Below are 13,218 nucleotides of genomic sequence, written 5' to 3' on the forward strand. Positions count from 1 at the left end.
ATCTCTGCCTAGGGCAATAGAAAAAGTGTAAGTGGCAGTCAACAAAATCCGGTATAGTCCACTCGGATGACTGTCGATTCGGAGTGAAATGATGGAGCCATGTTTCATCCATTGTCACATATCGATGCAATAATTAGGGTTATTACGCTTCATCATCTTCAAACACTGCTCCGAATCATCAACTCGTCGTTATTTTTGGTCAAAAGTGAGCTCGCGCGGTACCCATTTTGCATAGAGCTTTCTCATACCCAAATATTCATGAATGGTTTGATGTACACGTTCGGTTAATATCTTTAGAGTGTCTGCTATTTCAATGAATTTCGATATGTTTTCATCGGTAACAACCGCTTTTGGGCATCCACAGCGTTCATAGTCTTCGGGGCTCACTTCACCATGTCTAAACTTAGCATACCAATCCTTGATGGTTGATTTTTCTGAGACAGTGTCCGGAAACTATCAAGCCAAGTTTTTGCTTCAATTGTATTTTTTCCCTTCAGAAAGCAATATTTTATCAACACGCGAAAAATTCCTTTTTATCCATTTTTTTCACAATAACAAAAGTTGCTTCACTCAAAATGCTATAATTCTTTTCAGGGTTAAGGCTAACTAAAAAAACATATAGATTTAATTTATGTAGCGCCATCTATGTGTTAGCTCCGGGTTTTTTTAATTGACCTGTTATATATAGAGTAAATGTAAAATAGTAAGTTAATAAATAATTACAGTAATAAAAATATAAATATTAAAATATTTTATTGAGGTAACGCTTATTAGGCGTTAATTCAAATCTGATAATCTCGAACCGATGTATATTTAAAATATATCATTTACGTCGTAATTAAGTCCTTGCCCCTTTGAATCATAAACAGAACAATGCAATAAACTCGGCAGCGGTGCCGAATTTCAACTTGTCGGTAGAGTGTCAGAAAAATTTAGTATATACACGTTGGACCCCACTTTGTATTGCAAATATATAAAAATGCATTTATATAAATTTTTTAAAATAACTTGCTCCTCGGTTTTACCCTTAAAAGTTGTTCTCTTTTTATTGCTAAAAAAAATTAAATTTAATCAAATTATTTTATTTGTTACCGGATCGAGTGGATTTCGGGTTGTCATAGTTGACATGGAGCTTATCTTGTATTGTATATGTATATGTAAACGTAATTGTATTGTATATTGTGTATTAAGTGAAAAATAATGTACAACTATATACATCAACAGCTTTTTTACATCACATACTTTTTAGTTATCGAGTAATTCTAACTATATTAAGTATTGGATTATGTTAGATTAGAAGCAGGCGAATTGGATTTCTTCATAAGCAATTGATCTTGTCAAGTTAAATGTGTCGAATGTTATCTGACATTTCTTCAGGTTCATTTGCAACCCTAATATCCGGCTTGCGTGCTATAGTTCTTGCATGTGTCATTCTCAACTTCCTTGCGAGAAAAGAACTATGTTATCGGTCAATCTTAAGTGATTCAGGTAATCACCATTGATTCTTATTCCATCATTTCTCCATTTCAATTTCTGAAATACTTCCTCGAGGCTGACTTTATCGCACGCCACATTCCCAGCTTACGTCGACCTCTATTCCATTAAAATAGATAGAATGCTGTTTTATATCCTTTATATTTTTTATATTACAATTGCATAAACTATTAGTAAAATGAGATGCTTTTAATTATTATAAAAGGAAATATATTTTCAATTCTTCAAGAAATTAATGAATAATATTAAGTACATAGATACATTTTATTTTCTCTTTTTAGTGTTAGATATTTACTCAATCAATTATGCACTTATTTTATTTAGTATTATAGTGGATAGTGCAAGTAAGGATGCAGCTCGTATGAGGAAAAATAGGAATAAAAAAGTAATGATTGAAAATAAGGTCCGCTACCTAGGCCTGGGTGATTTGACAAATGTTCGAATTAAACAACAACAAAAAGTTATTGTTCCCGCCGGGAATCGAACCCGCCACCTCCGTTTGGGACCTAAACGCTTTAACCATTACACCATAGAAGCAACTGTCTACAATATTTCTACGAAGAAGTGGAGATTTCTCCCATCCTCCCAACGGATCCTGACGGAGGTCCAATGGGACCACCTCGGAAGTGCACACTTTCCAATAAAAAAATAATTTTGAAAATCTGCCCATAATTCACGGAGAAATCGGCGAACAAACAATAAAAAAATACACAGTCCAACATAGAACCACCTCCTTTTCATAGTCGGTTAAAAGGCGACAGGATAGTACTCTTTCTACCATGACTGTCACAGGTTAGAATTCTGCAGGGAATGCATGTAGTACATATTGGTGATTGTAATTCTAAATATCTCTATGCAACAGTGTAAAACCATCCTAGTCAAGCCCGCAATCTGTTACTGGACAAAATATGATTTCTTCAGGAATGGTCTCTAAATTGGTCACTAGTCGGTAGGCTTAATGGCGAGGATCAAAGTCTATGTCCAGTTGTAGATCCAGTCCAGATAAACTCCAATTGGTAATAACGCGACTTTAAAATATAATTAAAAAAATATATTTTAAATGCTGTTCACTACATGAAAAGACTATAAAGGTATTAACAGTGGCATTCTATTAGAGCAAATTACTTCAGTCCAAATTTAGTACATTACTAAACTCAGATCGCATTGGAAAAGAAGTTAATGGATTACGATGTAATAATCAGTGCACAGTTTAGGAACTAATCCAGAAATGCGGATGCCAATGTTTTGGGCATGGTATCGAGAGCATTCCTCATAGATTTCTATGACGAAATCAAGCTTTTGGATGGACGATGCAGCGAAGAGCTTCGAAAAAGACATGGATTAAGATCATCAAAAACGATTTGAAAAATATAAGACTAACATTGTCCGAGGCTAGAACAGCTAGGGCCGATTGCTGACTATGGCAGAATCTTCACTAAATTCTGTCCGAAGTCCTGTGGAACAACCGCCGCAGAGGTTGAGACTTTCTCCGTGAGCTGGCTATAGACTGATGATACCCGCCTTCATACAGGAGTAATCATTTCAGTTATGTCAGAATCCAGGTTGAATAAGATCTGATGTTTCCGTAGATTATCTGCAAGTTAGTTACTTACCAGTTTGTGGTACTCAAGGCAGGCCTATATGATAGATAAAGTAGATAAATAAAACTGCAAAATTATATTAAAATATCAATTTTATTAATAGGTATGCTATTTACAATATTTAATCTTAATAATATCGGATGATAAAAGCCGAAAATTTATTAGTACTGCTGATTGACCGTCGCAAAATATCTAAGTTATGAAGGTCTCCATTTATTATACAAAGCCACTTTTTTAAAAACGGTTCAGATCCCTACAAAGATGAAGACAATATATTTAGAATGTTTGAGTAAGTTTTACAATTATTGCGCGATATACCGTTTTGTTTTGTTGGTAATCAAAGCACTAAACACTAAATGTCAGAGGAACATGATGGATAATAATGAATACCTCCATTATTTTTTGCTAATTGTTCGGTATTGTAATATTCCATCCATCACAATGCTTTATTACATTTTTATAATTAATTTTCCGTCGATATAGGGTCGAGGCATCATTTTGTCCTATTTTTATATAACAAAGCTTCCATTGTTTTAAACTTGTTAGTTGGTGATGGCCATATATTTAAGTTTTGTACTAATTTTGAAGTTAGTTCAAGCATTGAATTGTTTTTTATTCATAGATTTAATTTCTATGTTACAGTTGTATCATAATTATAGAAGAAAATCCTTTTTTTTTCGTTTTGGCGAAAAAAAAATGTAAAACTACAAGAAATATCTTTGAAAACCCGAAAAAAATAACAAGATATGAATAGTAGAATAAAACATAGACGAACATTAAATATTCTGAAAAAATACGAGAAATGAAATGAAATTTATTCGAACAACTTAAGGTTACTCATTAGTATATTATATTTCAGTAGTTTTCAAAATGAATAAAGCAATATCATGTATTTTTAAACACAAGCACGAGAACCAAAAAGAGCTATTGAGCAAGAAGGTTAATGAAGGATAGATATTTATGTCACCTGATAAATAATAATTGGGCAATATCATGTACATAACCATCCAATAAAAATCTATTTATGAAATGAATCAATTCTTCTTGAGGATAAACTATTCTTAATGAGTAAATATATCAAGGAAAATAAAGCACCAAAATTAGCCATCTCATGATTAGCATGTGACCTTGAGTATCCTGAATGGAACAGAGTAAAACCCATGATAGTGTATTTCAAAAACATCAATATTGATCAATGTTGTAAAACTATATTAAAGTAATCTCGGATATACAGATTGAACCAACATTCAGTAATCAAAATGTCACAGGACTGTAAACAAATTGACTGACCTGAGAAGAATGGACCTCAAAGATAACAATTCAGAATCAGATGCTATACGTAGCAATTTGGAGGTGCTCTGTATATAAATAAGAGTATCAACATTTGTAAAATTTAGCTAATCTTCAAATGGACTAATAAAATGAAACTTTACGTAGTAAGTTGAAGCATCTTTAATACCTAGAAAATCATTTTTCCACCGAGGAAATTCGTAATTTATTTATCACTTATCTGAGATACATATTGCCTACATTTTCCATATAAAGAACTAGAGTTCCTTATGCTCGAAAACTTTTCCAAAAAATGTTTTAAAACAATACTTACAAGTTAGTGATATCACATACCCTTCTAGAAGACGTTGCTAATACTGACAAACAAAAATAAATTATTGAAAGATACCATGTAATAAAGACAGCTCACAGAGGTATAACCGAAAACATTAAGAATATAAAGTAATCATATTATAGGGCGAGCGTAGAACGAGACGTTTTATATGAAGACATGTGAAACATGCCAGACATCCATATAAAAAAATAGTAAGTATGTATGAACTTATACCTATAGGATCGAAATGATTCGAGCACATTTATGTAGATATTTATTATCTTACTATCCGCTTATCATTTGAATGACAACTCAATAGAGATATGTTAAAACTTAACGAAGTTCTTTTCCAAAGAGTTAGTGAGTTAGTTATTGACGTTTTGATTATAACACTAGTATCCACTCCTCTAATGATTTTAAAACCGCCAATCATCAAAGGAAAGCTAATTACCAATTAAACTTTGACCAAAAAACATAAACCAGATCCAATCCATTCACTTTCCAGATTCACTAATCAACGCTACCCTAAAGATATTAAAAGAACAAATTAATTCATTTCAGATTCAGAAGAAACTTATTCGGCAATTGTCTTCTTCACAGTCAATATCTCACGGTCAATACCGAGTAGAAAAATTGACCAATTCACTCCTACCAATTGTTCACGGAACCAGTTTTATTCTAATAGGAAATAAGTACGTTTACTATCACGTTAATTTGACAAAAATCAAAATCAGCATAAGAGAAATTCAAACAATATTACTTAATATTACACTAATTTAACCATACCTTGTATTAACTCGAACCAGAGATCTTTTAAATAAAATCGTTCTCTCAGAGCAATTCCTAAAACATGACGTATCAACTAAAAGACATAAGCCAGGACTTCTTAATGTAGTTGGAACAGTTAGTACATATTTATTTGGGACATTAGATGCAAGTGACGGTGAGATATATGATAATTATATTAAGATAATCCAGATGAATCAAGAAAACCTGCAACATGATACCGTGACGACACAAACAATTGTCTAAAATATATCTAAATTCCTTGAAAAAGCTCTAATGAAAATAAAAGTAAATCAAGACAATATACAGGTTAAAATAGATGACCTTTTTCTAACAATGACCATAACAATGTTAATAACAAACGAACCAGATTTATGTAACAATTTACAAATTGGTCGCAACAGTGCTGAGACCAGCACATTGCATCACAGCATCATAAAAATTGTTGAACTAAATAGAACTGTCTCATCAATAAATCCCAACACAATTTTATTGATAATATAGTGAAATATTGTGAGACAATTATATTTTACGCCATCTCATATCATTAATTTTAAACACACCCTTTACATTATACCACCTCTTTACTATTCCGTTTCCTGTTTTTAAATAAAAATGATTACTGTATTATAAAACAAAATTTTGTAATCTTGTAATTCCTAATACCTTTAATCAATTAAAATATCAATATGAACACAGAAAACAACAATGGAGGCTTGTGATTGTATTCAGAAAAAACATCCTTTATTGCAGGATTAAGGACAAAAACCACACGAAGAATGAAATGAAATATTCCATAAAGCTGAAAAATATTACCTATAAAACACATAAAGCTCAAAAGAAAACGGTATACGGCATAATACAAAAACATTGTCGCACAAAAATAGAGTTTTGAGCGAAACGATAAAACAATCAAACAATATTATCCACACTGAAATACAAGCGAATAAAAACTATTACAAACAACCCTTACATGAAACGAAACCATAGAGAATAAACAGTTAGGTATTATTGTCTTTCCTAAATCCTATATAAACTTAAAAGCACAATAGTATATACGTTTTCGGTTTTTATATATATATTTCTATGAGACAAGGTGTCTTCTTCAGGGTCAATGGCTACAAGGGCTCTCTATTACGTTAGACTATTCAATATCTTAAAACACTTTTTAAAATATAGACACCCTGTGTGAGTATAGAAAGTATATTTTTTAAATTTTAATTGTCGGAAAAGGCTGTATCGAACTATATACTAGAACTAATTAAACTCCCGTACTATTATAATAAAAACAAAGTATGTCAACGCACGCTTATATATAAATTCATTGATATTTCACTCTATGTCGGAGATAGAACGTTAAAACTTTTAAAAAGCTCTTGTTTGATTTTTGCAGCTAATTTGGATAAGGTAACAATACTAATTATTTATTTAATGGCATTTATAACAGTCTGTATAACGAATTTAATGTCTTGCCGTTATTCGGTTTTATGCCAGACGAAGATTGTTGAGATTTGTTCATTAGTGTTGGGGAAAATTGTTATTTTATTCAATTTTCGTACTACTTTAGTCAGTTGATGTACGCAATTAAATAAAAATATGATTTTATCTGATGTTTAGGCAATATATAAATGTTATTTGCGTGAAAATAAACAGAATAATTGGTTATAAAAAATATATATATCTTTTAAAATTACAGCTTTCAATTTAAGACGTTTTAATTCTATTAAATGAAACAAGGTCTTTTACGATATTTTTTTATATTTATGATCACTGAGTATAATTGGTTAAAGTCAGTCGAGTAAAATCGACGTTTGACAATAGATGGCTGTATTTACAAATTCGGAATAAAATGTTTACAGTAATATTTAGTTTTATTGTTGTATTAAACATATCAAATGTTGATGTAAGACATATTTCTTGAAATAAGTATGGTTAAAGACTATTATTGTTGGGAAAAACATATTCCTTTTTGATTACCATGACTGGTATGTTATCTAGATGTAAAATAAAATTTGTATTTATGTGGAAAATTAACTTAATTTGATAGAATAAAAAATTGACTAGGTATGACAAAAGTTTTAAAAAATGTACCATAAAATAATTTTGAAACCATATTAATAAATTGCCTATAATGTGGGAAATGTTATAGTTTCTGATGGACACTATATAATCATGTTGAACAAAAAAAACTAAATATTATATATTCAGAAATCTTAGTCAGAATAACCCCTAGAAGACCCACATTCAATACCTTAGATCGCATTCTTCAAAAGCAAAAATAAATTAAATTGTTTCGCAAGTTTATAAGAAATTTAACAAAGATAACCAAATTACACACGTTATGCTTCAAGAAAATTATTCATAATAAAAGTTTCATAGAACTCCTCGATATATATAAGGGTATCTTTGTTAATGATCTAATTCTCCAATATCTACATTTCAACAAACCCTTTATTTTATCACAAGAAATAAGTTAAAACAGCCTACCAGTTCTTACACTGGATATACCGAAGTCCCATTGAATATAATTAGTCCATTATAGAAACATACATGCTAATAATAGTATGAATAACCAAATACTTGAGATCTTGCCCCTTTGGACGTAAATTTACCCTAGCGATTAACCAGAAAGAACCAAATAAAGATTAAAGCTCTAGGAAATACCTGATATAATACAAAAAAAATGAAAAAATATAATTCGAATGTATTGGAGGTATATTGGAGACCTGAGAAAAAAATCTGATGACCCGATACTATATTCTAAAATATAACTGGACAAACGAAATAAATTAAAGTTAACTTATTTGAAAACTGCTTAGTGCTCCTTAGAGGAAGATTTCCAAGGGCATAGCAGTGGCAAGTCAACATAAGAGCATCAACGACAAAATTCGTTCAAAACTCAGCAAAATAAAGTTCAATTCAAACAAATCAAATTAAAAAATTATTACATCCAAAAACTAAAAAAGTAGGTCAAGTATTTGTCTGGAACGATCCGATAGTGGACAGGAAAATAATCTATATTATTTATCTAATAACAAAAAGGAATTCAAACGATAAATCTACATATAAAACCTTATAGAAAGATGTTCCAACACATCGAAGGAAATGGCATAGAAAAAATAGCGATATATCTCGATTACCATGTAGTGGATAATCTTAGACAGAAAAATTAAAAGCATTGAAAGCAATTGAAAGAGGCCATCAAATTAGACCACCTAATAATTAGAAAACCATTAATTTGCAATATAAAGGGAATAATAATATTTACTAATGAATGATATTTCTGATACTTATTGTATGTACTTTTCATAGAAATAATGATGAAACCTCTGAGCATTTAACAAGATTTACTGGATTATAACCTTCCTATCATATCTATGTAGATATTTATTCAGTATTCAAAATATTATAATATTACAACATTCAATGCCTTATGTTTTAAAAACCTCCTACAAGGAATGTGTAGATTTTACAATATTTTACGATATTAACTTCACGTCATTACTTATAAACCAAATTCTCCCTTCGAAAACTCTATTCACTTCAAGGAAAGTCTCATTGTAACCAAAACAAATAACATTTAATAACAGAAACATTATATTTTTCTTGAACTCAAATAATCTCTTCCAGAATTTAATACGAACCTCTATATTATATCTCAACAATTATTAATAATCAATTATTAATAGCTTTAAATTAAGATGGAGTTGTAGATTACATGTATATCAACTATCTGAAGAAGAATTTATATGAATAAGAAATAAATATATCATTTGAGCCAAAAGAGACAAGACTTTAAGTGAAAATGTATCTTCGAAACATTCTTCTAAACTTTCAGGTCCGACTACACGTTTTCTGGAATGCATTAAATTCGTTCTACAACCAGACCGTCGTAAATACCAATCGTTATACTCTATTCGAACAACTATAATTACGTCTCTATTAACACTATGTAGAAATGTTTGCAAGTAGAAAAAAGGTCATCGTTTACAATTGTTTCGTAAGCTTTATTAAATTTTTTCACAGCCGCAAGTCTAACATATTATATAGCTCAGCCTTCTGAATGCTAAACGAGTAATTTACCAAGTATCAAAGACCATGGATGTTTATCAAAACAATAGATCTACATAGAGAAAAACATTTTCACAGAAAGAAATAATAGTAAAGGTTGATATGATTCCCAACCTAAATGTTTCTCATATTCTCAATAAAATTTATATTTATATCGCCATATTCATGTCATTTTGAGTATTTAACTCTTTGAGATGTAATTATTCTAGAAGTAAATCATAAAAAATACAAAATATAAAGTTTCTAGAGGTGTGTTTAAAAATATTTTTTGCATGTGCATTGTGTTTCTAAATTTGCTTTTCTAAATCTTCTTATATGACTTTCATTTTTTCCTATGTCGAATTGCAGTGTTCGCTATTAAGTATTTCAAGTGTAAATAAACCAAAGCAAGAACAATACAATTATAATTTACTCTTAATTCTAAAGGCTTTATCATTATTGATTTTTTTTATTTCTTTCTTTTGTTTAATATTACTCATTAGGTTGCTAGAAGGTAGAAAATGAAAACAAACCAGTAACTGCGAATTAGTTTCTAATTTATATTCTAAAGATAATGCTTTCAATTTCTTTATTTTATAAGAATAAACTATATGTACAAATATTTCATTTCTTAATTGCAAACTGCATCTATGAACTATATTTTAAATATTTTTGTGATAATTAAAAAAAAATTGAAAATAATTTGATAAAAACACTAGAAAAGTATATTATACAATCTAAACAGTTTGTATATTTTTTATTGCTTTTTTTACGGTCAAAATTTGAATATACTTTCTCAGTAAAAGTTTTGATGAAGTCTGTGATCGAAATTCTGCTGGCAGTAAAAGCGATTTATTTTAGCTATTATATTTAATTTGTTAGTGTATTAGTGTTTTACTATTTAACTTTATTTAGCTTCAGATGTTTTTATATATAAATAAAAAGGCGGAATTATATTTTTTTACGTAAATCGGATTTTTGAAGAGATATTAAAAAAGAAATTTACAGAAATACGTCTCCTTCGTTAATACTCATAAATAATATTAGAATGACCACTGGTTCTTAAAAATGTTCTAAATTAAAATAATCAATACATTTATTTTGTTCGTCAATTATCTACAAGACAATATAAAAAATTAAAAGATTATTATTTTTTACCATTTACTTCTTCTATTCTGTTCTGTTTCTAATTTCGCGAGCAATTCCAATGTCACAGAAGCAAAAAAGTAAATTGAATAATACTGTTCTTTATAAATAGTTAAGAATTTTATACTCCATAATAGTGAGATTGGAAAAATGTACCGATGTTGTTGAAATTGTGAAAATAATATTTAATTTTATACTTATCAGTTGGGTGCTGGGAATCATGATCAACCTTGAAGATGACTCACTCCGAAACAAAACGACGTACAATTGGTCCGTATTGTTTTACTTAACTCTAGCTATCAGGTTAAAGAAAAAAGAAAAATCGATTAAGGCAAACGTTTCGTACTGTATATGTACAATCTAGGCAACCCTGATATCATTCCTTCAAGGTCATTCGTCCCACAGACATTGCTGTTTCTGAGCTATATAATAAATGAACAGATGACAGATCCTGCAGGTTTTAATTCCGCACCGATAGTTGGTGTAGGAATTTTTGGTGGCGCCCTTGCCCTTGCAGTACTTCAGCTCGCAGGGGTACCATCCGATGCACTGCTCCAAGTGACACAGACAGGGCGTCCAGAGGTTCTTCATGTTGGTACAGTTGGAGATCCCGGTGGGTGCCTCGTAGGGCAAATCGTTGCTGATGTAGTCGGGTGTGATCGGGAAACGCTTGAGGGCAGGGACATATGACGACATTGGGATAGCTGGAAACAACAAAACAATATTTTGTAACAATTAACTTAAAATATTTTGTGCTACAGGGCTTTTGTTATCACAGAAACAGTAAATTGTAAAAATCATGCTATTGTTCATTATAAATATCTTCCACTGGACCAAATTTTCAACAAGAAATACTTTTTGAGTAGTTTGAGTGAAGCTATTAGCCTAAAAAACTGAAATTATGGACATATAATTATGTTATTTGCTACAATAATGCACGTTCTCATTCATCATTAGTACTCAATATTTTTTCAATAAAAATGCAATTCGCCACCACTCTGTTCGACTGATTGGGTACAAAAACTGAAAAAGTTACAATTAATGTCAGTAACATTGTCTACATTGAAATTGCAATAAAAGTTCAAGTAGCGGTCAGCAAGATCTATAAATGGACTAGAGACTAGAAAATACATCTTAATAGCTCCAAATCTATCCATGTTACTTTCCCGTGCGGCGAATTGACAAAAACTTAATTATATCACTTGATGGATGCCCGATTCCTCAAGCAGAATCAGCTAAATACCTCGGAATATATCTCGATATTAGGTTAAACTGGAAACATGTCAGATAAGAAGCAGAGCAGATTAGACTCAAAGTCAAGTAATTGTACTGATTATAAGAAAACAGAAGATACTCTCAACCTGATATAAAATCAAAGAGATTGGTTTATTAGTCAATCATAAAGCCTATCTGGACCTATGGGTTGTAAATATGGGGTAGCACTAAAACATCAAACCAACTAGTAATCCAACGCACCCAAAACAAAGTTCTACGACTAATTAGTAATGCTTATCGCTACGTAATACACAAAGTGGCCTAAGATTTCACCTTAAACATGTTACCTTAAACATGAAATAAGATTGCTAAATCATAGCAAAGAGGAAGACGCTTTCTATACAATAAAAGGAGCTAAAACAGGTGTACCACAAGGAAGTGTACTGGGAACAATGCTTTATCTACTATACACTTGTTATATACCACAAATGGAGAATATTACCATGGCTATATTTGCTGATGATACTGCGATTATAGCTGTTGGAGACAATAGAGAAGAAGCCTCACGAAAATTACAACAGGCAAGTGACAATATAAATAACTGGACACAAGCTTGGAAAATAAAAATTAACGAAAGTAAATCTTTGCATGTGCAGTTTACCTACAATCAGATCGTACAAGCACCGATAATATTAAATAAAACTATCATTCCATATAGCAACAACGCTAAATATTTCGGAATAAATCTTGATGCAAAATTTCGCTGGAACGAACATATAAAGAAGAAAAGAAAAGAAATGGAATTGAAATATAGGAAAATGAACTAGTTAATTGGAAGAAAATCACAATTATAAGTACATAATAAATTGCTATTATATAAGCAAATATTGAAACCTATATGGACATACGGAGTTCAATTATGGGGATGTTCTGCAAAGAGTAACATAAATAAAATACAAATTTTTCAGAGCAAAGTCCTGAGAGGTATTGTGGGTGCACCCAAATACTATAGAACTAAGTACTTACATCGAGACCTTCAAATACCCACAGTCAGTCAAGAAATCAAGAGAATTGCAAGGGGGCATGAGGAAAGACTCCATTCTCATATTAATATTGAAATATTGTAACTTTTGGATACCACAGAACAGGACACAGACTCAAAATAACCAAACCCTCTGATCTTGTGTAGTGTTGTATAAACATTATTTCACCAGAGACTGAGATAGGGCCGATGGGTCCTCCTAGTTATATATCTAGATTTAAGTTAGCATTAAGACGTAGTAAGTAGGTTAGACGGATACGACTAGTAACAATATATTAATT

At 30.8% G+C, this 13,218-nt stretch overlaps 1 protein-coding gene across 1 annotated transcript in view; it reads right to left on the reverse strand.

The window, feature by feature from the left end:
- Positions 1–3,169: 3,169 nt before the first annotated feature.
- Positions 3,170–13,218, reverse strand: part of oaf (BRICHOS-like domain-containing protein out at first) — a 388,097-nt gene continuing 378,048 nt past the window's right edge. Inside the window, exon 5 of the mRNA XM_076396522.1 lies at positions 3,170–11,384. Within this exon, the coding sequence (XP_076252637.1) occupies positions 11,071–11,384 (314 nt within the window). The 3' untranslated portion in view covers positions 3,170–11,070. The remainder of the gene's footprint in view (positions 11,385–13,218) is intronic.

The sequence above is a fragment of the Rhynchophorus ferrugineus genome, unplaced genomic scaffold, assembly GCF_030347505.1.
Source record: "Rhynchophorus ferrugineus isolate W39M unplaced genomic scaffold, kcgeb_rfMv2 rfM2, whole genome shotgun sequence".
In the NCBI taxonomy this organism is placed as follows: domain Eukaryota; kingdom Metazoa; phylum Arthropoda; class Insecta; order Coleoptera; family Curculionidae; genus Rhynchophorus; species Rhynchophorus ferrugineus.